This window comes from Girardinichthys multiradiatus, chromosome 15, assembly GCF_021462225.1.
Source record: "Girardinichthys multiradiatus isolate DD_20200921_A chromosome 15, DD_fGirMul_XY1, whole genome shotgun sequence".
Lineage (NCBI taxonomy): Eukaryota > Metazoa > Chordata > Actinopteri > Cyprinodontiformes > Goodeidae > Girardinichthys > Girardinichthys multiradiatus.
This window is the reverse complement of record NC_061808.1, coordinates 15147852-15174928: the sequence shown is the minus strand read 5'-3', so window position 1 is coordinate 15174928 and position 27077 is coordinate 15147852. Positions and strand designations below refer to the sequence as shown.

Here is a 27077-nt window from a genome sequence, read left to right as displayed (position 1 = left end):
AGATGCAGCCGGAAGACCTTAAACAGGTCGTTTAGCCACCCCTGTGGCTAAATTAAAACATTTCCGTAAATAAAAGTGGACCAAATTTCCTCCACAGTGACGTTAAAAACTTGCTGCCAGTTATAGCAAAGACTTCATGGCAGATGGTGCTGGCAGGGTTAGCAAAACCAATTATTAGGGGAAGGGGGTAATTACTTTTTCCACACAGTGCCCAGTTGCTTCAGATTGCTTTTATCCACTTTAATAAACATATCTCTGTTTGACATTAAAATATGTTTGAAGATCTGAAACATTTAAATGTGGCAAGAAGCAAAAGAAAAAAAGAAAACAAATCTGTATGGAGGAAAATAACTTTTCAAGAACTGAATGTAGTCACCAGAAAAATTATGTTCTGAAATTTCATTTCAAAAGAACCAGAAACAAAAACATCCAAAGTGATCAATGGATATTCAAAAGATACTTAAAAGATAGACAAGTCACCCAGGGCAAAATGAGAGATAGGAAAAATAGGAAACCTAATCGACTTGTCTGTAGGATGTGTAAGTTACCTGTTGGTCATCAGGAGTCCAGATTCCACAGGTTATCTGGCTTTCCAGGTTGATCTCAGACGACCAATGTCTCTGTCCGCTGACAGAGCCCACCAGGACAAAGCCGTCACGGTACGAGATGAGAGCCTGCGTGCCATCATGCGACCAGGTGAAGTCGCTCACCTGCAACGATCATCACATTTCAGTAAAAGTTAGAAATGTAAAATTTAGCTACGAGGTGTGTAGATTAGCAATAGATTAAAAGTTCTTTCAACTAGCTATACTATAGGCTAGCAGTAAACCTTTTTTTTATTTATTTAATAAACTGTAACCTGTTTAGCAAACACAGCAATTTATCAGGTTTTATATGAAATGTATAAAACATTTGGTAACATAAACAGAAGCAATAAATCTGTTAACTGCTTGCAAATTGCATTTTAAATATTAAATTACAATGTTGTTCAAATGACTTGGTAAAATATAACACAGCATGGCGTGCAGTCCTTTAAAATCTAATATGCAATATTGTTAATACCGAATTGATTTCTTTAAAGTACAAAAAAGTCCCTCCATCCAGACCTTGTAAAAGAGAAACTGTTGTTTAAACTATTTCATAATTATTTCTTATTATACTTTAAATAGTTTTTACAGCACTCTCCACAATTATTGGCACACTGGGTCCTGGGGCCGCTTCTTTTTTTATTATTTATGTCGTTCCTCTCGGTTCCATTTTCTGCCACTTCAACATCCAGTTTCACTGCTACGCAGATGACACGCAGCTCTTCCTCTCCGGCAAACCACCCGCCACACTACCCCCATCCCATCTCTCCTCTTGCCTCTCTGTTATCAACTCCTGATTTAGAACAAATTTTCTTAAGCCGGAAATTATCTTAATTGGTACCAATTCCACTCTCTCTAAAACCATTAACTTTTCTCTGACCTTCAACAATTCTTCAATCTCCCCCTCCGTTCAGGTAAGGAGTCTAGGTGTCATCCACAACAGCACTCTCCTTTCATGCTTATATTAATAATATTATCCGGTCTGCTTATTTCCACCTTCGCTCCATAAACCACCTCCGTCCCTCCATCAGCCCCCACTCCACTTCTGTCCTCATTCATAGCCTGGCCACCTCCGGTCTTGACAATTGTAATTCTCTTCTCTATGGTCTTCCACAAAAATCCCTCGATAAACTTCAAATGGTTCAGAACTCTGCTGCCCGTATCATCCCCCAAACCCCCTCCTTCCACCATATTACAACAGCTACACTGGCTCCCCATCAAAACCAGAATTCAATTTAAGCTACTCCTCATTACATTCAAGGCCACCCACAACCTTGCCCCTACTTGTCTTGTACAGTGACCTTGAGTGTTATGAAAGGCACTTTTAAATAAAATGCATTAGTTTTAGTAAAATAAATGAATATTTTATTGCAGGTGCATAACCTCGCACAGAAAAACAAGAAAGAAAGCCCAACAGCATCACACATTCTCCACCATACCTAACAGTTGGCATGAGGTGCTTTTTCACATATTCATCTTTAGATTTTTTTCCGTCTCATATCAGACCCACCTGGAGTTTATCTCAAAGGTTATTTTTCTTTTCAATGGCTTTTTTACACATCTTGTACACCAGTAAATGCTGGGGGCACTGAAGAAACCTTCTCATCCACTTTTCCAGATGTATTTGTTTCTCTACAGTATTATTGTAGCACATTATAACCAGCAGAAACGCACAGATATCGGACACGCTTCCTGTCTCTTACCTGAGCTCCACGGTCATTGACGAGCTCCACAGACCAGCGGCCCTCATACTGAATCCAAACGAAAATTCCTCCGTCTGTGTCGCATGTGGCCAGTTTCTGGAAAGGCTCGTTCCACCGCACCAATACCACCTACAAACACACAATTTTTAGACAGATATTGAAATTATTTTATTTTCCTGACAGGAGCTTCGTAACCTCTTACCTACAACAGATAAATGATCAACAACAAAGTGGCTTTGATCAAGACACTGATACATGTGAAATTTGCTCCAAATAGGCGTCAGTTGAAGCCTAAAAAAAGCATAAATGTCATATTGATTTTCACACTATTTAATGGTCTAAATTTAGCATCATGTTAGATGGAAATAGAAAAAGTAGGTTAACCTCATTTGGAGAAAGTCCCTAAGGAGCTGCTAATATCCTAGATTTTACAGACAATAGGATTTTATATATTTCAGACCATATTCCATTAAAAACACAGTAATGTTGTAAAATGTAAAGTCTGACAGTAGTAACTCAATCATGTGTGAGTTTGTGTTTTTCCTCTGGGTGATTAAACACATTATCATAGCCCTCAGGTGTGCAATGCAGAGGAGGAATGTATTAAACACTGCCAGAGATCAGCACAGATTAAACTGTTAATGACCAGCTTCTCTGACATTGTCACCGCTCTCGTTACGTTGCTCTATGCTGCCCCAGTCTCTCTCTCTCTTGTCTTGTGCACGGTGACTCAGCCTATTCCCAAAGGAGTAATCCTAAGAAAAGAGCGGCTCTGCTTTCCCTGAGTGAAGCACGTGGGCTTTACACGCTCAAATACACAACACAGGCCAAGGTTTTAGTTCGGCTTAGGCACTCAGATAAATGTGACTATACTAGATCAGGCACTGAAAGTTGGATAAACCCAAACACAAAAAGCCCCATCTCCCCCCAGTACAAGGGCGTCCTACCACCATCTTCAAGAGCCAGTGTCCTGCATGTTTTAGAGGTGTCCGTCCTCCAACCCATGCCTGGTGGGGAACTGGGGATAGACTCACCTGCCTTGTGTTTAGCGTCACACAGTTTCCATCCATAAACTAGGAATTAACATGCCAAAGGCGTAAGCTGATCTGAATATTCTTCTGGGAAGCAGCCCCAAAACAAATCAGAAGAATACCTTAAAAGTTCTGTTTATGGTGATGGTATTTTCTGTGTGATAATATAAATGGTTAAAAAAAAAAAAAATCTTTGCCATTTAAAGGGTGTACTTAAACACATTAGGGTAGGTTAAAATGGTTATATGTAGGCCACTTTCTTCAGTGCAAAAAAAAAAAGTAAAAAACTCAATCAAGTGCTGATGTTTTGTTTTGGAGCGGTGAACATGATGGTACTGAGTGTAGGCTCTGGATCAATTAAGTTTTAACATCAAAACTAATCAATCAAGTCAGACAATTAGCAAGAAAGTAGATGAAACTCGGATGAAAGCTTCATATTACACATGGATCTGAATGTTCCAACACCCTTCTGCCATTCATAAGTATAAAAAGACTAAATAAATCAACATTAGGTTCACACATGCCCGTGCCGTACATCACGTGTACTTGCACTTCCACAGAGGTGACAATAAACTGGGAATGGTTGTAAATTTAGCTTAGCGTAGAGATTAGTGTAAGATGGTGAGGCATCCCACCTGAGAACCTGGCTGTAATGCAACGATCACAGAGATCAGACGTCACGAAGAGACGCAGAGATTACAGAAAAGGCAAAATAGTCACAGGCAAACACACAACCTACTACTAAAACATGACAAAGGCTTGTTTTTAAACATGATTCTTCTGAAACCTGTAGTGGCCGCAGCCATGTTGCTCATTTTAAGGATCGCTTTCCAAGAACGGCAACATAACATAAATATATACACATGAATACAGAATCAAGTCAGTGGGCCACTCTGTGCTCCCACAATACACTGTGACCTGAACGTGTAAAGCTTTATGCACATTCTGATGACATTTATGTTCATGAATACCTAGATACCATCTAGGTACCATATAAAGTAGTCCCGTTGTTCCAACATAACTCCACAGGTCTTAAAGCTGGGTCCATTTTCATGAATGGGTTCTGTCTAAAGATGAAAGACCTGGGCACCTTATGACCCTAATTGACTAGTTTTATGGACTAGAAGTTGAGCCGAGCCTTGAAACTTAACAAAGTAATGTATGATAACTTCATTTTGCATTGACGTTAGCAGAACTCTAAGGACACCTAAACAGAAAAGTGCAACTCCAATAACCTATAAACATTTGTCATCCTGAGGTTCGATGTTCATTTCAAAATAAGCTGTAGAAATATTTACACAAATAAAAGAGCTAGTTCAAGACAGCTGTCATCTTCTTATTGCCATGTTTGTAACATTGTAATCCCAATAAAATCTAAAAATAATAACTCTGAAAAATAAATAAAAATATTGACCACACATCCATAAGAGTTGCTGATATTTTACTTTTGCAGGTCATAGCTACAGTAACTGTGAATGTCCGCTCTTCCTTCACAGCCTCCTGCCCCTCTGACCCTTCTTTGACAAGATGTTAAATCAGACACTAAAGTTAATTAAATAAAAGCCCTGTACTGTGCTGATTCAAAGCCAAGGAAGTCTGAATGAGCAAAGCCGGGTGGAATGATTTGTGATGTGACAGAACGGTAACGGGACAGGACCTTTGGAGGGGGAGGGTTAAAACCTGAGATGTTTATGAGTCTGCCTTGTATGTAATAAACCCTATTTAACGGTGAGCTGTGTAGCTGTTTCCAAGTCTATGCTTGCAGTGTGGAGGCCACGCCATCTCTCTTGGTAAATTTGGAGGAAGCACGAAGAGAACCCGAGGTTGCAGCTGAGCCCTAGGAGTTATGCAACATCTTCTCGCCAAGGATGGATTACCACAGTACTGCCATTTCCACTAAGCACATTTGGTGAGATCATTTTAATGCAGTTCCGGGTCATGTAGGATTCAAGCCTGAACAGGACGTCTGGAGTCAAGAGGTCAGATCAAGAGGGCAGACGACAATGCTCATAGGAACACGGATGAAGAGAGGGTAGTCATCATAACAGAAGATCAAGACCCTGTAGTGCTTAACAAATGTTTCCAGTCATTTTACAAGAACTGTACACTGTGGATTCTTGCACAGAACCCCTGCAAGACGTAAAGACTGATTTATCCTCGCGACATTACAAGAAAATAAGTTTACATGCATGACAAACATGCATAGGTTGAACAAAAAGGGAAACAGAATGGGAAGCAGGCTGGGTTCCTTCATTAAAGAAATAATAACCATTTTTAACTATTAATCAAACTGCAGCATTAGAAGAAGAATGGACAGAAGTCTAAACATAAACAGTTACACTACAAAACGTGATTAAACAAAATTCACAATGTGAATTAACATGTAGGCCACCAAAGGCAAAGCTGCACTGCGAGACAAATCGAAACCCGGAAAATGGTAAACACAAGTTTATGCCCTGAGCTCACATGTCTCTGTTGGATTAGGGGCCTAAGATACTTAACTCTCTTTGTTAGAGAGAAAAGTCTGGATCATGCCTTCAGGGACTCCTGCCTTTAGGTAAGAAACCACCAATAACTCCCCTGTGACTGGTTTTAGAATGGCTTCTTAATCTTAGAACATCTGAGAGCTTCTTGTTTGTTATTCTCTGCATTCTGGCTGGAACTAAATAATGTAAAAGCTATACCCATTATACAAAGAGGAGCTGGAGCATTTAGAGTCTTAAAAACAGCAATAAAATCTTAAAATCAATCCTTTAACACATCAGGCAGCTTCTGGTGTTTTGTGATTATGCTTTGTCCGGCATTTTATCCCAAGTGCAGACAACGAAGAGATTACCGTTTTTTACCAGTATGCAAGAAATAGCAGTATAAATACCTTTCTAAATATCTGGAAGAATATTTGTCTTTCAGCTTAACAAATTAAATTATCTGACTGAAAAAGCCTGAACATGAAATGTCCATCCATGAGGAGAAGCTCGTTGTCAATTCCTTTCATCTGCTAGCGATGAAACTCTAGCATAACACACAATGTAACGACTTATCGAACCACCAGTGAGAGACGACATCGTTCTCACCATCCACGCTTCACACTTACTCTTGAACTCAGCTCTGTGACATCAACAGCACAGGATCATCATCACACCTTGGTCATTACATAATACACGCCAAGGCGTGCAGAATACAATGGAATATTGTAAGACTTGGTTACTCTGTTTTCTAAAAATAATTAAATGTGCTTGAAACCCCTGACCTTTACTGTTTTTTTTTTATGTTCCAATGACATCCCATTAGAAGCACGCTTTTTCTAGAGAACCTGCAGGTCTAAACATCAACTGGAATGAAGGGCAAACTGGTGGTTTCTGGCAGTGATCTTGGCAGATCATTCTTTCCTTTGGTACAGGTTAAGTGCATTTGTCTGTGATTTTTAGGTAAAAAGACACATCAATGATAAAGCTGACACCGAAAGCACAGGACTGCAGTGGGACAAAACAGCGCTTTATGCTGCATTAGCAACTTCTGAAGACAAAAGTGGAAAAATGGAAAATTACACTGCTAAGCAAAGAGATTAATCAAAAACTGACTTCTACCACTGTAAGAAAACCACACTTATGGCGAGAGAGATGGATTTTACATTTTTTACATCAAAGCTTTTATTTATCACTTGATACAAAATAGGATATTTGGCTTCCGCTTTGCTGTTTCTGGGATGAGAGAAAAGGAAAAATGGGCATTTTTCTTTGAATTGGATAAGACCTATTTAAAAATATAACCTATTTATCCCAATAGTGTTTATTATCAGGTATATGAAGTAAAATATAGAACAAACAATTAAAGTCAGTTACAATTAAACCCCCTCTTCTGACAAAAACCATGATCGTTTTACTGTCTTTCGTGTACACATCTATCAAATTCATCAGAAATAAATGAAGAATAATCGGAGTAAATTACAGTTGATTTGCTCTCCGTCACAATAATTACAGAAAAACAACAGAAGGAACCTTTCAGCCCAACTGAATTAGTGTTTGGACCAAGTTCAAGTGGGCCGAGTTAAATGACATTTTTGCTGCGCCTCAGTCACTTCGTGTTGGGATTCAGCCACTCTCCCCTCAGCTGCCTCATGAAACGCTGACACAGCACCACGCTCCATCTGACCAGCAGCTACACCCACAGAACGAGAAACTGCAACCTGCATGCAGTCTCTTTGGTGCCAGCTCCGTTGTACGCTGACGGCAACAATGGGTTCCCACACGCAGCAGATATTAGACTCGGGATTTAATCATTTCATGTTTTTGATCAGGCTCAGTGGCCTCGATGCACCGATAGTGGGAAACTTTAGAGAGTTTAACCACGCGGAGACCTGAGAGCAACACTGGAGACTGGAGCACAGCAATGTTTTGACTGGGAGCAGCTGGGAGATCTGATGCAAGACTGTCAAAGCATGAGTCACGGAGAAGTCTTGAACCATAACAAAAAAATAATAATCTATAAAATGATTACACACCCACACACTCTGACTGGCTGTGGTTAAAAAAAAAAACACAAATGCTCCATTAAAACTAAAAGTAAAAATTGTGTTGAAAAACCAGGAATCAATGGGAGAGATAATCATTTTTTTAAAGATCTGCATAAAGTATAAACAAAAGGAAGAAGTAAACATTTGGCGACGTAGCATCGAATTTTCACCTGCCTGGTAGGCAGCACAAAATTAGCCATTCCCCTGTTTTTCCAATTTGAACACGCTCCGACTTCTGAGAAAAAACTGAACGCAACGTTATTCAGTCTGAGTTTCAAAGCAAGACGGACCTTGGGGGATAACAAGAAGACCAAACAAATTACTGAAAAATTGTTTCGGTTTCATCATTTTGTGCTTTTAACCTGCATCTGAACAAATTGAATGAGAGAATGTTTACAGGCAGTGGAGAAAACTTCAATCCTAGATAGGCTCTGTTCACTAAGTGAAAAATACACACTGATGCTAATCATGCTAAGTGCTCTAACTGCAAACAAAATATGTTAAAATCAGCTTAAAATGTGAACTCTGAAATAATACGTGAACACACAGGTATAATATCACCACTGCACTTCATTTTAATAAGTAATGACGACGAAGCCAAAAAAAGCTCATTAAATTACACTGTGTAGTTATGATGAAGGTCAACGAATGATTAAGCAACATTATATTGAACGGCGTTGTAGAAAAACAAAAAAATATACCCTATGATAAGGTTTTTGGCTTCATCACAGAGGACAAAGTGTAAGGAGAAAAACTGGTTTTACAAAGATTTGTACCTCTTGTCTATTTAGCAGGAAGATAGTACAGTTACAGAGAGAAACTCTGTGACCTGTTGTGGAAAAGCTATTTAAGTGGTAGATGTTTCATTATGAACAGTCAATTTTTCAGTTTAACCAGAAATTGGATAATAAACTATGTTGAATACTGTTAATTTTAGCTCATAGAGCAAAACAGGAATTAGTCTGGATATGTATCAGCAGGTCAGAGAAAAAACTTCAGAACTACAGGGTTCCTACAATGTTTGGCATCTAAACTGGACCTAGTTTAAAACCTTGGGTCCAGTTTAAAACCCAGAAGTTAATGGATCTAGAATAAAAAAACACCCAAAAAAACCAATAAACTACAAAATGAACTTTTTTTTATTTTTGAATGAGTGTCAATAATATCTGTTAGTAACTTAAAAAATGAAAATGATCAGTTTGTTTGACAAAACCCCCACATTATGATGTGGCAAACCAAAAATAAAGTCATGATCTAAATATAAATCAATGTGAAATGACCTTTATTCTCCAGAAATCCAGATTTTTTTCTTTTAGATAGAAAGTCTGAAAACTCCTTACTTACTTACTTACGTAGACTTGGTAAATTATAAAATCAATTTCTATACTTTTTAAGACTGTGTAGGAAGCATGCAACTGTCCCAGAAAACTTTAATAGTTGCAGCTTTTAAGTCACACTATGATGTAGGATGTAAGAACCAAAACTGCTTAGCTAGAGACAGACAGACAGATCTACATATTTAATCACTTCTTACTTACCTCACTGTTGTGTCCTCTGAGGTTGAAGTTTACCCTCTGCGGGGTGGCCCGGTCCCGTCTGCAGTGGCTGGATGTGAAAGTGACCCCAACAACCCCCCTGCTGTTCCCAGTAGCAAGCCAGCCCTCCTCATAGTACCGCTTTCTGCACACCGGTTTCTCCTTCTCGCTCTTGGGCACTCGGCCCTTCCAGGAAAGACACAGGATGTTGGAGTCGCTACAGAGCACCGGGCCATGCTCCACGGCAGCAAACATCCCTGCAGCTTTCTTCACCCCTTAAATAAAAACGACTACCCAGGGAGGGGATCTTCGTCTGGGTTTGAGTACTGTTATGAGTGTCTTTCTTCCTGTGAGGTTAATGGTTTTGTATAGGATCTGTGGCAGCAACAACAGTGCATAGTACCTATGCTTTCTTTTGGCGTTCTGCAACAGTGATTAAAGGTGATCAATCAAAATTCTCCAAAAGCAAAAACAGGATTACAAAACTGTGGACGTTAGCATTGCTGAATTAATTGTGTCATTTAGCCGGGTTGCAAAAACAAAAGGCACTCAAGTCATTGTGATGTATTTTAACAGCAAGCTGCCTGACTGAAGCAGGTTCAGGGACAAGGCAACAAAAGACAGTGATGTGAATACTTAGACATTCAATATAGCAAATGCCACGCTCATGTCAGGAGTGGAGCAAAAAGAGACATCAAAAACAAGGCGCATCTTCTACACCCAGAAACAAGCAACATGCACTTTTATCCAGGCAGTGGTTCCAGTTGGTGCGAGTGACATTTTTCTTCAAATCAGTCAGCTTTAGATGATCATGGTCCTCCTCATTTATTCCTGACTGCGTGTGTGAGAGGAGGAGAAGGGACTCCTCTCTATCAGTTGTCAGCCCGCAGGGGAGCAGCTTCTCCTGGGAACCTCATCACGTCAGCCTGTCTGCTTGCTCAAGCTGCCTCAGGGATTCTAGAGAGGGCTGCTGGGTGACACAGAACAACAAATGTTATTACGCAGAAACGATCAGACAAAACAAAAATAAAACCAAACACACTAAAAACCCTAACCTGCCGCCCACAGCCACTAAGTGAAATATTAATGCACCAACCTAAAATAGTTCAAGGACTATGCTGCGCAACAGAAGGGTGTTTAATTAGAGAACTATCTATTTTAGAAAAACAATTCATCATTTAAGCTTCTTCCGCTTCATTTGAATTTGATATTATAATTAGGCGTCCATTACATTTAACATCTATTTTATTGTACTGCCTCCAGCACCCTGAGGTCTTCTGGTTGCCGGTTTTTAAAAAGTCCAAAAGCGAGAACTAAAACGTACAGCAAAGCCTCCATTTTCTATAATGGTCCACTGTAAAAAACCTCATTGTCACAGCAAACTGAACAGAAATTTTTTAAATATAGGATTTAAAATAACATATTGTCTTATCTCCTTACTCGACTTTTACGTTTTCTTTTATTTTAAATTTAGGTATAATTTTAATATAATAACCTTAACTTTTATGCACTCTTTAAGCAATTTTCTGCTTTCCATAAGAAAGCTATTTTTTATCTTTTTCGATGCTTTTAAATACAAAAACGTATTCATATGTAAAACAAATGTATCCTTTTAATTTATTTTTTACAAATGATTGTTGAACTAAATAATCATAAATATTTACAATATATTCTACAGAGATGCTAAAATTAATCAGGCAGAGATCTCACCTCGATCAGCTCTGATCTCTAGGTCAAATGCTAAAAAAAAACAAAAAAACAATATATATGATATAGGTTTTCTGCCAAAGAACCTCCACGACATGTGCTCTCTTTTGTGTTGTGTAAACTAAAAAAAAAAACTAAAAAAAACATTGAATCAGTAAAAAATTGAGTTTTCAAATAATCTGTATTTCGATATAATACTAGAAAATTATTTATGCGAAGAAACTCCTTAGTATCAAAATTGATATAAACTGACCCGTTCGCATTTGCCCAAATTGTCGCACTTCTTCCAGCAGCAGCGCTGCAATAACAGAGAAGCTCAGCCCCTCTGCTCCCTGAAGCCTCACCTGATCAAAACATTAGAAGTTTTAAACTCTAACATGGCGAGTACACCACAAAAAAACATTTGCTCTCCTCTTTAGCCGACAAGCCAAACACAAAAATGTTGTTTGAAAGCACTTTCCTTATGGAAAGAAACGCTAATGCTACCAGCTAATGATAGGACATTGATGTTTGAGAGCAAATTAAAAAGGACAGTAAAACTCCTGTATCTGCAACAGTGAAGATGTAAACCTCTCAGATAACATAATGTAGCACTATCTGTTTAAATATTAGCCTCACGAACACGGTCAGCCCAATGATAGTGTGCTGTCGGTATGTGCTCCCCTGTCGAGATTTGCTTCCAAGGTGTGCAGTTCCAAACCACGCAACGCTCCGTTCTGACAACGCAACGCTCCGTTCTGACAACGCAACGCTCCGTTCTGACCACGCAACGCTCCGTTCTAATCACTCTACTGCAGTAGGCAGGAAAAATGTAAATCAGCTGATGGCTCAGACGGCTACTAAATAGTGAAGCAATGAAATAATCCAGTACACTTCCTCCATTAATCATCTTTTTAGTTGTAAAGGCATTGAAGGCCAATGTGGCTAATGTTATGATGGACCCAGAATAAAGCTGACAATTAGAGCAGAAACATGTAGAAAATCATGGCTAACTACCCTGCTGCTGCAATTTATCACTAAAGAAAATATGATGCAAAATTAACAGAAAGACAGAAATTATACAGGACTGCTGCTGAAAACATTTGCATGGACCATTGTTTATACTCTAAAAATATGTTTTGTATGCGCCAGATCCATGTTTGTTTTAAAACACAATTTATTTTAGTATAGAATGATCCTTTATTTGGCCCTCAGTAGTAACATTTATTTGTATCAACATCAAATTGACAGGGTAAATGGAAGCACAGAATGACACGCTGAAGATAAACCATTATAATGAAACAATTGCATGACTGAATCAAAGAAACACACTTCCATAAAGGACATTAACACTTATACTAAGTGTTTTCTTGTCTACTGTTTTACCAAACAGGGCTTTACGTTTTTAAATAAGGGCTAAATAGTCCTACAGTAATTGGATTTGCCCTAATTAAGGAAGCTAAAACAAATTGTCATATTGTAATCAAACTTTTTGCTCCTAACTAGAAAAAAACCTGAATATTGAAAAAAATGTTGCAGCAGTAAAAATGGTATCAAGTATTTTTCTTAGTATCGGTATTGAGTTTGAAATTTTAGTATTGTGACAACCCTGGTTAAACTTGGAATTGGCAGGTCAGACTTCAAAGAAAACTGTAACACCATATGGATGATCGGTGCCACTTTTATAAATTTAATCTTTTTCTTATCATTGACTTTCATTTTATGTATTTTTTAGCTGAATTTTACTTGTCATGCTTCGGTGTTTCTTTAAAGAATAGTGGGAGAAATAGGGGAGGAAAGATAGCAGCATCTCTTCCACAAGAATTATGCTCATATCTGGTTTACATTGACAGATTAAACTGTCTTTCTGACAGTCATTTACCTTATTTTGCCACATCTATTACTGTGCTTAGTGTTTGTTCGGTTTTGAGTAGAATCAGTGGTGGAGATGCACTGTTTTTTTTTTTCTTCTGACCAATACCGATTTCTGTTTTTCTTTGAGGTCTGACCTGGCAATTTTGATTTATTTCTTTATTTTTTTGAAAACTGTAATATAAAACATTTTATAAAAGACTGTCCTGTGGATTCTTCAACTGAGGCAGCAGTTTTGAATTTAAAAGCGAAAATATGGAATTACAAGATTATCCCCATTTATGCATAAGACCTTATTTTTAACCTTAATCTAATTTTTATTATACAAAAAAAAAAAAAAAAAAGAAGGCTTTTAGCCCATGCCTTGTACACGAAAAGGTGGGAATTCTCAGTTTTGATGTAATTCATTAATAGGAAAAACCAGGACATATCTAACATTAATAATTTTATTGTTTTTATTTGTGTCTTATTTTGTTTAATGTTTATACACATTTTTCTTCAGTAGGGGGGGGGTCAGATTTTTCAGTATTTTATCTACCGATCAGGGGAAAAATGTCTGATTGATTGGAGTAGCTAAAGAAGGGGAGATCTGCTTATATTTTCCAAAAGCAGCTTGAGTTGCATGCAGTTGTAAAAACAGGTTCTACGGAACTAGAATTTGGTTGATAGACGTTTAAACTTGCATTAAAGCTCCCAGGATGAAAAGCACCGGGACAAAAACAGTGTCTGAACAATCAATAACCAATATAACAACAGACACTTTGATCTTTAAAAAACTGAAACGACACCCTGCTGCTAAATTTAATTCAAAATATATGTCAAGTCAGTTCAGTAAAAGAGAATCCAATTATTACAACAATCCTGCCACGACTGCATTAAGCATATTACGGTGTAACAGCAAAAAAGGTGTTCTTGTGCCGATTTGTTATACAATGGGAAAAGACACAATCACTGACAATAAAACACTTAATTAAAGTAACTTTTTTTTGTTTAATAGAAGATGCGAAAACAGGAGTAGAGCCATTAACTGCCTGCTAACAACAGCAGCTAGCCGGGAATTGGATGTTGGGTCGAGCCAGTTGAGCTGCTGGCTCCAAACACCCAAAACATCTCAGCAGCGGCATTAATCTATCGGGAATAACTGTTATTTGGGTTTATTTCTATTTTTTTCTGACCTAGATTTTCTACAATATAGCTGCCAAACTATGGAGTGCCAGGGTGGTAAAAAATAAAAATAAAACAACCAGTTAGAGCTGGATGGCTAGCCGAACAGCTAGCTGAAGCAGAACCCGAAGACCCTTCATCAGCGGAGACTTTAACCGTCCATCCGCCGTTGGCACTGTCGCTAACACGGCTACGGCTAACACAACTGTTTACTCTGGTGTTTATTCTATATTTAAAAACAGCTTTCAAATACGGCGACAGCTAGACGGTGTAGAGAACAAAGGAGGTGAATAAACCCAGCCCCGTTGTGAACAAAGCCGCAGAAAACACCAGCGGGCAGAGAGGAGCTTACCTCGGCTCGGTGTGTTGTTGCTGCTGCTGCCGCTTCCTCCGCCTGCAGCCTGAGAGCTACTGTACACTAGCAGGGCCCCGACAGCTGGGACACGTGACGCACACGTGACTCAGACCGAATGAATGATTTATACCAACAACTGTAGCGGTTTAACTTTGATCTTTCTCCACGTGTGGATAAAAATAAAGGCTCTTTATTGTCAGACAAGACGGGCTTCATTTGTTGTCACTGATCTGCTGAGTATCCCAGAAACAGCGTGACTGATATGGAAGCAGGTAAACACTCCTATCTCTTCATATTTCTATTCTTTTCATTGTTTCATAGTTTGACTTTGTTAGATTGTTATCAAGGTTTCCATTTGGTTGTTGACCTTTAATTGTTCGACATCGAGGCTTGAGTGGATTAAACGTTTTTGTTGTTTACCCATTGAGAAATTTAAGATAGAATATTAAGTCTCTTCTTTAAAGCAACTTGAGCAAATTTATTTTGAATGATTTTCACAGGCTGTAAAAAAATGGTTAAAATTTCTATAACATATGTATGCACATACTTTCGAAAATATCTATTTATTTTTAATTTAAATACTGTTAGTTGCTTTAATATTTTTTTGATCGTATTATAGGAATTGTGTTCTGAATACAGTATTTTTTACAGTAAAGTACAATAGTTGCTTATAAAAATATATAAATATATATATTTTTTTGCATACGCTTAGTGTTTAAAAAATATGCAGTCAGAGAAGGTGATGTAGTTTATTCTCCGCTACACAAGGGGGCAGTACAGAAAAAGTATTAGCTATTTTCTCCACCCTCTACAAAAACATGGCTGCACCCTTGGCCCTCAGACGGGATTTTTTCTCTTTAGCCAGAATATTAGGTGGAATTTCACAATTGGTATGTAAACAATTACATTTATCATTTTAGACATCCTGTTTGAACAATTAAGAAACAGTACTTTTCGTTAGATTGAATAGTATGAAGATAACTGGTCATAAAATTCCCCATGTCGGTCACTGGTGGCACCTTAAACATCATGCATTTCATAATCTGGATTTATACTAAATTCACTTTATGCTTTACAGGGACCGAGAGGTTTAAGTGCTTGTTCCAGTCACAGGAAATGCAGTCAAACTCCGTAAGTTTATTTTATTGTCTGCTGCCTTTGAAGCAACAGTAATAACAGTAACTTATTTTGTTGAATACAAAGCACATTTCAAAATACAAATAAAGGACATAGAATGATGTATTACTGTGAAAAGCCTCATGTTTTAGGTAAAAAAGACAAGGGATAAAAGGAGATTTGATCCTGCAGCATTAACTGGAAATTATATTTAATCATTTATTGGCTCATTTAACACTAAATTAATGTTAATAAACTCCAAAATAACAATTTTGATTTACCTTTTTAATGCAGATTTAAATACAATTTCTGAGGTCAAAATCAGGTAAAACAGGCTCGCATTTTTGTAACAGTTGTATTATTGTGCTGTGCAGATTCCACTTCCTACAAACATCCAGCCCTTTCTTCCACACAGCCACATATTTATCTTCAACACCTTTAACAGTAAGTGGCATTTATTTGGTGTTTTACCATTGTTTTTAAATAGAAACATTTATATCAACCATAGCAATGAATTTGTCCTCCATGCAGATCACTGTCACAGATGAGCCTGACACGCTCTTCCAGAAGGTGCTTGTTCTGGTCAAAGCTCACGACAGAGCTGTGTTGGACAGCTATGAGTTCTTCGCCACCATGGCGGCTAAAGAGCTGGGCATCACTATGGGCAAAGTGTGAGTCTCAGTGGCAAGACATCAAAAGCTCATTAAAGTATATTATATTCTGTAATGCCAGGTTTTTTACTCTTCTTTTCTACCAGTTCGGAACCTCCCAAAGACATAGAGCGACTGACACTCCTGAAGTCTGTGCACATTTACAAGAAACACAGGGTTCAGTATGAGATGAGGACACACTACCGCTGTATTGAGGTGGGGGCTTGAGCTGTTAAAAAGTAAAATGCAGTTAGCAGCAACAAAATGTAGTAATTTTAATAACTTGTGTTCCTAGCTACTGCATATTACAGGCTGCACAGCACAAGTGTACCTTGAATATATCCAGAGGAATCTTCCTGAAGGTGTGGCCATGGAGGTGACAAAGGTAAGGAAGTGAAGAACCAGCAACTTTTATTAAGACTGTTAATAATTTATGCATAAAGTTGAATTGTTCTTCTCTTTTCACATTTACAGACTGCTATGGAGAAGATTCCAGATCATATCCTTGAACCCATTTGGAAAGACCACCCAGTCGATGACAAATCCAGTAAATAGGTTGTCTAAAGCATTTTCTTAATTGGAAAAAGTGTAAGCAGTTGTCCGCCTATAAAACTGTAATATCATCAAGCAAAGCAGATTACTGATCTTTAGCTTCATATTTTCTATTCATTTATTATTGTGTTAAACACGTGGTACTCCTGTAGAAACATTTGTTTCTAAGTAAAGTTCAGCATGAAATCTCCCATGGAGTTGGCTTTTATGAAACATTTTTTTAAAGAATGTTTACATGCAACACAAGACCTGCACAAAACATTTATGTATTGTGTTTATTGAATACTTAACACATAAACATCACAGTACAAAGTTTTAAATATACTTTTTTTTTTAAACGGTAATAAAACAACATGCACATTTTAAGTGGTATATCAGGTGACTTCATGAAAACAGTTTGCTTCATAGTTATAGTAACAAACGTGGAAAAATTGGGTCACCGTTTTTTTTTTATTTGTACAATACAGATCAGGTGATTTAAAAAAAAAAAATGGGATTTATCAAAGATTTTTCTACCCATCTACAGTCAAATTGAAGCAATACTGATTAGGCTTGGTATTTTTTTCCTATCTTAGCAGGATGCTCAGTAATCTGTCAGAATTGGGCACCTTGTGATACATTGTAACATACAAGTGGCTGAACTCCAGAAAATTAACTCACGACAACTTACAAAAAATATTACAGCAAACAAATTGATAAAGTTGGAAACTAGGTAAGTAGTGGTGATAAATGCTGAATTTATGACCGGTGTGCATTTAGCTTTCTTACCTTTAATTCCTATTTTCTGTGGCACACAAGTGCAGTATTGTTGTCTGTAAACAGCCTGCCTTTAATTTGTCAAGTTAGCAATGTGGCAACTGACAACCAAGTTTGTAACTGAGCCCCCCCGAGTTGGACCGCACCAGTGCAGTTCCATAGAAATAACAGCGCTTTCTTAAATGAGTAAACTTTGTAGATCATGTTAACCTTGTACATTTTGTGACTGTGCAAAATCGGGAAAACATTTACTATTGTTAAATACGATTTTCCAGACTTCCTACCATCATGCAGAATTTGCATGCAAAACGCCTGCAATATGCCCCTTCCAATCATTACATCCAAGCAGTTTTTTGGAAATTGCAGTATTGCAACATGATATTGACATGATGTTTGGGATTCGATATATTGTGCAGCTCTATAAAGTTTAAAGCCATCAGAACCTTTTTGCTTGTCTGACATGCCCCTTAAATTCACAAAAGGCACTGGTGATATGATTTTGCAGCTCAGATGTAATAAATCTTCAGCATCCTTCCACTGATGAAACTCCCATGTAGTTGCGCCTTCTGTCCTGAAAGAAAAAATCTCTCTTTTTCTGAGAGGTATTATAGACACAAGAGGAGGCTCACCTTGTCAACTGAAGTGCTGCATTTTCTCAGTTGTCACGTCACTGGTGAAGGAGAGGAGGGATGAGAGGGAGGGTCTGGGCTCCTGAGGCCAGGGAAGTTAACTGTATACTGTGTGCCCCCCTTCAGGACACAACAACAGTCAGTCTGTTATAATCAACCACAGTTAGAGACATGAGGGGACTGCAGAGGTAGAAGACGTAGCAAAAAAAATACTGCAAGAGCTGAAGAGATGGAGATAAACAGATGATGGGAGAGCGTTGAACCTGGAATTGATTCCCCCCTTGGGTCTGCAGCAGAAATTAAATATTCTGCAGCATCTGTGTGGTTTGAAGCATAAAAATGCTCTCATCAGAAGATTCAAAAGTCCTTGTTTGGGTCAGCGAAGCAAACAATTGGAACTATTTGGAATAAATGCATTATATGATTTCAATTCAACCATGCAAGAGATTAGCTTTACTACATAAGGATCATGGATATGCAAACCTTAAGAGCCTATCTTGTATATATAATTTAACATTTACAGGGCTGAGATCACCTAAACACCCTGCTCACATTCAGGGTACATGTAATTAATATTTATTTATTTTTAAAACAGGCAAAAACTGTACAGTCCTTTGTCATCTCAGAGAGTTTATCCTTTCAGGATGATGTCCTCCTTTTAGACATGCTACCACTGATTTTTTGGGTATAAGACATGACATTTCAAAGCCTTGATTTTGGAGCGGTCCCACGTCCTCCAGTAGAATTAGCATTCAAATACACTTCTTGGAAAACCCTTTTCATGCTTTCCAGTTACCATATATAGATATTTCTACTATATGTGATTCATTTTTTTTAACCAGTAAATACCAGCTCTAAACTACATAAACAGATGTGCGGCAAAAATAAATATAAATGCTACATTCTGTAAAAGCTCTTCTTAATTTCCAGTGACTAAAGAAATACTTCCATACAAGTAGTGAAAAGGTTAATCTTTGAAAAGTATCAACATAGGCTCACACTGACAATGTGACTTATTGTTCTCATGGTTTCTAGCAAAAGTATTCATACACCTTGCACATTTTCACATTTGGTCATGCAATGATAAACTCTTAAGTATTATTAGGATTTTATGTCGCTCCAACAGAAAGTAGCGCATAATTGTGAAGTAGAAGATGGAGGGGAGAACAAAAAAGGATGGGGGAATTTTAGCCTCTAGATGGGCTCGTAGAGGCGTAAGGTAGTTGACTCAGGCAGGGGTGAATACTAATGCACAACCACACTTTTCTGATTTTTATTGGTGAAAAAGTTCCAAAGCCAAGTATTATTTTCTTTCAGTTCGCAAATATACACTACATTGTGTTTGGCTACCAGACAAAATCCCAATAAAGTTAATTGGTTGCAATGTGGCAAAATGGGGAAAAAGTTCAATAAGTATGAAGACTTTTGCAAAGCATTGACATGAAACTGGCCTCAAACTGCCAAACTTGTTTGTGAACAAACAAATAAGGAGAAGTAGAGTTTATTTATTTTTTGTTTTATTTTGTTTTCTTTCACGACTGTCTCATATCTTAAACGTTTTCATAAAACACATTCACAGGTTCACAAAAGTTATGTTAATGACAATGAATAATGAAGTAACACCTCAAAAAAACCGAACAGAGTAAAGAGTAACTTCTACCGGACTAAAGTGAATATAAATAAAATTGAAATATAACTAATATAAGTTACTTCAGTATACTATTTATTTATAATGCCTTAGTGACATTTCACAATAGATTGCTGGAGACAACATGAATCTTTCATAAAGCAGTACCCATTACCTAAAATAGTTGCACATTTAAGATATATATTATAAAATTAAATATTCACGAATACTTGACAAATTCAATGTTGTCCAATCACTTGACAAATGGGCAAGTGTTTAACAATATTTGTTGCACTATTTTGCGACATAATACATAACTATGTTGTTAAAGACAAGGGAGGTCTAAGGTGTAACATTAATCCTTGAGGGGACGGTACTTTTTCCCCACTTCTTGCACCGTTAAAGATACAGTGTCACCATTTTTTAGTCTTTATTGTAAAAATCAGGAAAAATGTTAAGGCTAACAGGTGACAAGAATAACAAAACATTTACGAAACATTTTTTCCCCTTGATGAACATCAAGTTCAACTACGAACATCTTTTAACAAGACCAAAAGTCTGCTGCGGCAACATTATTTATGAGCAACACAATGTGTTAACGCTTTCACATTGCCAAGTTATGCATCATTTTATGCATCTTCAATTGGAACAAGGACGTTTGCTCTCATTGCCGGAATACAATACCAATAATACTTGGCAACAGGGTGGTTTATAGATATTCAATACTGTATGACACATAGTTGAGGGACAATTCCTTTCCTTCTCCATTTTAGGCCAGTTCTACATTAAACAGGTACTCATTTTATAGATTTTAGTTCAGGCTGTGTTAAAATCGGCGGCCACCAGGGGGGCCTGGCCATCTCTGGCCTCTGCCAGGTGGGGGGTGAGGCGGAGGAGAGACCGGTCCATTGTGGTAGCTGTGTAAAAGGATAAAATCACACATTGGATACTAGGCTTTGGCCAATAGGGGGCAAACTCTGGTAAGAGCAGCCATCTGTAAACTATTCTCAGTTAACTCTGTACATGTGAGAAGCAAAAGATGTGTGTTTTCAGTTTCATCATTCATGCACTGTTAAAACAGCTTGGCTTCAGAAGGTTAATAAATTTGTATGTTTCTGTTTATAGACTCATTTAACAGCTAGCTAAATGTTTGTTGTAGTAAGGCATATAATAAAGCCATAATGCTGTCATTTGCTCTAGCACATGATCAAATTCCAAACAAATATGGGTAATAAAGAGCAAGTTAAGTTTATAAATAAAAAAATAAGCAGGTTTAACAGAAAAAGAAGACCCTAACCCTTAGACCCTTTACTGACAGGGCTTTTCCACCACTGAGGTTCCAGTTGAAAAACACGGCTGGTGCTCGAGCCAGTTCATAAATGGTTCTGTAAAGGAACCGTATTGCTTTTCCACCACCCCGGAACCAGGTCACAGCCATGTCATTCCATCATTATAGATGTCATATCCAGTTAATGTCTGATTCTCCCATTTTGTTCTGTGTTTTTGTGAAGGATAGTAGTGCATGGAGACAATTTAACCACACAAATAATATTATTTATCCCAGTATCTTTGCAAACAGATGCCCTAACATGACTACCTAACTTTATTAAATCCATCACTTTATTAAATCCATCAGCTGATCTGTCATGTACAGAAGTAGCAATGGAAAACTGGAGGTAAAAACAGCTTGTAGATCAAGAATTATAAACACCTGAAGGAGATATTAAAAGACTAACCATGTTAAAGAACTTAGTTAGAAACAATGTTATCAGCTGTGAGCTTTTTACCTACTTAAACTGACAGGGTGAAAATAAACTAAGACGGTTAACATTTGTTATTCTGCACCAATTTTTAGGTCCAGGGCTTGATTTTGTGTCAGTGGAAACACAAAGAACTAGGTCTTAGAAAGCTCTAGCACCAGTTAAGCATTGGAACCGGTTGGGTGGAAAAGGTCTGATAGAGAGTAAGGGATCTAAAAAGTGTGACAACAAAGAGGGAATTAATGTGAAGCAACGAGTTCAAGTGCATTATTAGAGCTGAAACAAGTCTTACCCTCTTGGTCCACGGGGGAGGAAGTGACGTGGAGGACCATGTGGTGGCATACCTCTGCCTCGCGGGTGGGGTGGGCGCCCTCTGAAACCAGGGTGACCTGGAGGGGAGGGTGGAGGGGGTCCATGCCTTTGAAAAAGGAACAGCAAAATCATGCATGATCTGTCAAACAGGCATGGATGTTGTTGATACAAACCTAAGATCACTTAAATACCAAAACCTCTACGGAAAGAAAGTAGCAAAGCAAAGACAGAGCTGACATATCTGTAACACCTGTATAATTGCCAAAAATATCTAGAAGAGAAATAATAATACAGATTTGGATTGTATAAAATAAGGTTATGATTTGTACCCGTCGAGTAAGAAAGCTTAAGGTGATGTGAACCGATATTATAAAAGTAAACTAAATTACCTTTATGTACTGTATATGATAATGTCAGGAAGTTACCTTGGCATGGGTGGGAATGGGCCTCGAAAGTGCATAGGAGGAGGAGGAGGAGGAGGAGGAGGCGGCGGACCCATACCCATTGGACCACCCCTACTACGATGACCTCTGAGGTCTGGATAAGGTCTCATCCTCCCCATTCCTCTGCAACAAAAAGATGAACCTTTTATATTCTCATGGGCTATATGAAACAAAACAAATGAAACACTTCATTAACAGCCTGAGAGAGTACATTTTCCAAAAGGGTCACAATACATAATTAATGCCAGGTCCACTAAAAACATATCCAAGCGGATACCTCATGGGTCCGAATCCATTCATGGCTCCATCTTTCCCTCGGCCTCTCCCACGTCCTGGTGGACCAAAGCCTTTCACCATGCCTCGCCCACCGCGCATCCCACCTCGGCCCATACGTCCCCCACGGCCTTTGAGCCCTCGCCCCCTGCGGAAGTAAAGTGAAAACTGAAACCACTCCACAAGTTCAACTTTAACAATGTTTCATATTTACATTAAACTTTAACATTTTTATTATAAGGGAAACATTCATCTCACATCAAGATCGTGAGTTTCAACAGAAAAAAGGCTTGTAAACAACTGATGCTAGCAGCTAATCTAGGAAAAAAAAAATAGTACTATCTAATACTATTTGATGATGTCAGTATAACTGGGATTGCTACTTTTATGGTGAATAATATTTCCACCGGTTGTTCAACAGAAGCAAAAATAAATGCTGCAGTAATGATTGATTGGAATTATTTTTGTGTCTGTTTGAAACACAGTTGTAATACTTAGAGTAACTGCAAAGTAAAACAGCCTTTTTAATCATGGAAAAGCTTTACTTTAAAAGGAATGTTTTTATTTGTGAGGCACTGAGTGACATAAATTATCCATTTATAGCCCAAAAACCACAGATTTGTAGAACTTGTAGACTCCTATATTAACTGGCAAGTGAAACATGTGTCTTTTGAGTATTATGCCGTTCCCATCAAAGAAAGAACAAAAAACAGTCTTAGCTGAATATCAGGCATGTTGGATATTTATGAACATTGAAAGGGCTCACATTAAAAGGGAATACTCTGTACACAGCTGAGCATGGCTCATGTATAATACATATTGCAGTTACATTCATTGCATTCACATTTGTACTTCTAGATACCTGAAAGGTTTACCATTTACCATATAGCAGGAGTCTAAAAGACACCACAGGACAGACCTGGAAGTGAAGTCACCTGCAGATCTCTGGCATTCATTCTTAGACACTTTCGGCTTCTGTTCAGGGTCTGAATCCATCTGAAAATAGTCAGTCAGGACAGTTACCGTTACAAAGGAGACTATTCAGAATATTTATGTACACTTGTATGTTAATTTTAAACTCCTCAAATTAAGAAATCAAACATTTAATAAAGATAAGGATGCCACAATAATATAAAATAGAAAACCTATTATTCAAAACCACTTTATGCTCCACGCTGTAAAAAATATAAAGTCCAGCACAAAAGAAAAGGTTTTCATGCATAAAATTTCTATATGCACCCTGCAGCTATAAGGTAATCAAGCATGATGCAGACAGATGGCATGTAATTTCAGAGCTTATTTTTTTTATGCAGACACATTTATATACCTTCATATTTGTGTCACTACTTTATATATAATATAAATACATGTGTATCAATTTCTGTATACTCTATTCATTACACCACTGTACATTCAATGTATATATTCTCAATCTTTTAATACTGTACGATCTGTACACGTTCCATTTTCACTAAGAGTGTTCTAATTACCTGTAGCAATATATATACCATCTATCTATATACCATATTTATTTTATTAGTGCTACTAAACTTCTGGTTGGAGGCAATTTGCATTTCGTTGCCTCTACCTGTGACATGTGCAACGACAATAAAGTTGAATCTAATCTAATGTTATTTTAGATATTCTTGACAACGCATTTGGCAGATCCGATCAGAACAGATTTTAAATTAACGCAGCAGATCTTAAATAACACTTTATTCCATGGCCTTTTATATGTTAGAATTGTATTAAACTTTTTTTTAAGTACAAAAAAATATCATTGTTTACATAGCTTTCCAGTGCTGTATTTTATGATGTGCAAAACAAATGTGCACATTAGCACAACAAATAGTGCATGCATCTGCAATGTAGCAAAAAAATATGTTCACGATGCTCAGTCACTTAATTTTGAAAACATGAAACATCATCTGCATTATTTGGAGCATGAATGAGGATGTGCTCATAAATTGGCAATGGCATGTGCTTGCCAGAGTAGAGAAGTAGGATACTTATATCCTTATATATCTCCTCCTGCAATGAAAGACATGAAAACAAACTAAATTTCTTTTAAGAGCTTGCTCTAAAAGGAGTAATAAACCCAAAAAAGGTCAACTAAGGTCACCTCTTATGAATACTAGAGATAATATATACATATATCATCAATTAGATTGATAATCAATTACACTAATCAATATTGATCATCAGCCATATCTAACCAATAACCAATGAGCCTGTGAGCAGCACAGTGTTGCTATGCCTGTGAAGGCAGTAAAAGCATGAAGCACTCTAACCTCCTCTCAAACAGCTACATACAGACCCCAGATGATGGTCAGAGAAACACTTTTAATCCAATATCAAAATATGTTATAAGAATTTTATTAATCATCTGAAAGCAGTGGCACAGATGTAGATCAAGAAGTGAGATGTAATGATGCGATACAAGGCAAAGACAGCAGCAGAAGCACAGGACTCATGATCCAAAGCGGACCAGTGTGACCAGATGATCCTCTAATCTGAGAGATAGGTTGTCCACAACAACCTGATGCAGGTAACAAATTGAGAGAGAAATACTACAACTATGTTTGTATCTGAGCCACTTTGAAAGTCTTCAGTCAGTCAGCAAAACTATTGCCACACAAAGTTCAGACAGGTATAGGGAAATGCCCTGGCTATGTGTTTCATGTCTGTACTGCTGAATTAAGCAACAAACACTTTAAGTCCTGCACTCCCAGTGACATGTCTTAAAGCATATTCCATATTTGTTTTTCATTATTATCCAGACCTGGAAAATGCTTAAATAAAATTCCATACTTTCCCAGAATGTTCAAATATCATCTCCCAATAGAAACCCTGGCCCACTGCTCAGCCTCCAGGAAATACCACAGGTCTACAATTTTAGAACAATATTACATACTGAGGGCTGCATGGTGGTGCAGTTGGTAGCACTGTTGCCTTGCAGCAAGAAGGTCCTGGGTTCAATTCCTGACCGGAGGTCTTTCTGCATGGAGTTTGCATGTTCTCCCCGTGCATGGGTGGGTTCTCACCGGGTACTCCGGCTTCCTCCCACAGTCCAAAGACATGCCTGTTAGGTTAATTGGTCTCTTTAAATTGCCCTTAGGTGTACGAATGAGTGTGTGCATGGTTGTTTGTATGTTGCCCTGTGATGGACTGGTGACCTGTCCAGGGTGTACCCTGCCTCTCGCCCATAGACTGCTGGAGATAGGCACCAGCTCCCCTGTGACCCACTATGGAATAAGTGGTAGAAAATGACTGACTATTACATACTACAAATGATCATCAGCCCATTTTCTTTCTAATTTATTTTTAATTAAGTCCTGCTTGATATTATGGTTAACTCTCTTGCAGAACCTTCATATGCTTTTACTGTACACAATGTATGGTATTTACATTTTCAAGTAACTGAAGTTCGTGGGCCTAGTTATGTGATTGACTAAACATACGTGAAATCTATGCTGTTATTTCCAATTTATTATGGAATACATTTAACAGTGTGTTTTGTAACAGTAGACATAGGAATTTCTCGTTGTCTATATGAGGGAAGACATGGTATGTTAGATTGAAGTGTTCAACACAGCTTTTATCGGTTTATTTGTAGCTAATAACAGCGTTCATCAAACAATGAGAACATGACATATAAATCTAACCTTTAAGTAGGGTAACCATGGGTAGTAGAGGACACAACGCTACAGGAACCCAGAATGTAATGGAAGCATTCCTTGCGTTATCTTAACTGGCAGTTGGTGCTGTATTAGCTTGTAATATTAATCCAGGAGCAACTAATGTGACTTAGACGAAGCTAATACGTTAAACAATACTTTATAATATGTGGCAACATATGAAACCACGAGTTTTGCAAAAAACGTTGGAGTATAGCTGTCAAAAAGACGTTGAAGGGCTCTGACTAATTCCTGGAATTAGCTAAAATCCCTAACTAAGTAGGTCTGGGTCTGCTTCATTATTGGGCGAATTTATAAAACACTTTATGAACAGCAGTCCAATTAAAAGTCAAAAATAAGCACTAGGTGTGTAATAAGGATAACTAAAGGCCAGTTAAGCATGAAAGGGGCGTTTCTCTAACCATTTCTACAGCTTCGGGGAATGAAAAAAAGGAGAAATGACTTACCCCTATTGTTCAAACAGGCAAAATAAAATTTAAAAAAAAAAGCAAATGCCCTTTTTCCTAGTCAAAATAAAAATATGGTAGAAAAATAAAAAATATATGAATAGAAAATTTCCACAGCCCCTGTAATTCCTAAACGTTTTGAAATGGCGGCTTCGCCAGACATCCTAGGTTGAGATTTCTTTGTGTGTGAGACATCAAGGATACAGTCCCGCCCACTTCGATATATATTGATTTTGATTGGCTGTTTGTCACCTGCCTTCCAAATCATCTCATTTTAATTGGTGAAATGTTCTGATATGCAAGTAATTGCCTCTTATTAATGGATCGTTGAACGGATATTTTCATTGAATAATCTAGAATTAAATTATT

At 37.8% G+C, this 27077-nt stretch overlaps 3 protein-coding genes across 11 annotated transcripts in view; 1 reads left to right on the top strand and 2 right to left on the bottom strand.

Annotated features, from left to right (window-relative positions):
• tulp4a (TUB like protein 4a) overlaps positions 1-14714 on the bottom strand; it is a 30088-nt gene extending 15374 nt beyond the window's left edge. For 2 of the 7 annotated variants that reach the window (XM_047388138.1, XM_047388144.1), the window contains exons 1-4: positions 14444-14712; positions 9373-10339; positions 2291-2419; positions 549-710 (exon numbers count right to left, since the gene is read on the bottom strand). In XM_047388138.1, coding sequence (XP_047244094.1) covers positions 549-710; positions 2291-2419; positions 9373-9624 — 543 coding nt within the window. In that variant the 5' untranslated portion in view covers positions 9625-10339; positions 14444-14712. Of the gene's footprint in view, positions 1-548; positions 711-2290; positions 2420-9372; positions 10340-11329; positions 11421-14443 lie in introns of those variants that run through there. The other 5 variants (XM_047388139.1, XM_047388142.1, XM_047388140.1 and 2 more) reach the window with 5 other exon arrangements.
• Positions 14715-15228: 514 nt separating this feature from the next.
• mrps10 (mitochondrial ribosomal protein S10) lies at positions 15229-16955 on the top strand. The gene is made up of 7 exons (XM_047388266.1): positions 15229-15336; positions 15525-15577; positions 15937-16006; positions 16094-16233; positions 16320-16428; positions 16508-16597; positions 16687-16955. The coding sequence occupies exons 1-7, from the start codon at positions 15265-15267 to the stop codon at positions 16765-16767; spliced, it is 615 nt and encodes a 204-aa protein (XP_047244222.1). The 5' UTR covers positions 15229-15264; the 3' UTR covers positions 16768-16955.
• A 2694-nt stretch (positions 16956-19649) lies between these two features.
• si:ch211-51e12.7 (uncharacterized protein LOC336335 homolog) lies at positions 19650-26914 on the bottom strand. 3 transcript variants are annotated; one of them, XM_047388263.1, is made up of 6 exons: positions 26709-26914; positions 23427-23560; positions 22569-22712; positions 22274-22414; positions 21829-21954; positions 19650-20693 (listed from the first exon to the last, which is right to left on the bottom strand). In XM_047388263.1, the coding sequence occupies exons 2-6, from the start codon at positions 23558-23560 to the stop codon at positions 20603-20605; spliced, it is 636 nt and encodes a 211-aa protein (XP_047244219.1). In that variant the 5' UTR covers positions 26709-26914; the 3' UTR covers positions 19650-20602. The 3 variants fall into 3 exon arrangements, with proteins under 3 accessions (XP_047244219.1, XP_047244221.1, XP_047244220.1); XM_047388265.1 differs by having other exon boundaries at positions 23447-23560; positions 26709-26912; XM_047388264.1 differs by having other exon boundaries at positions 23484-23560; positions 26709-26912.
• Between the last annotated feature and the right edge of the window lie 163 nt (positions 26915-27077).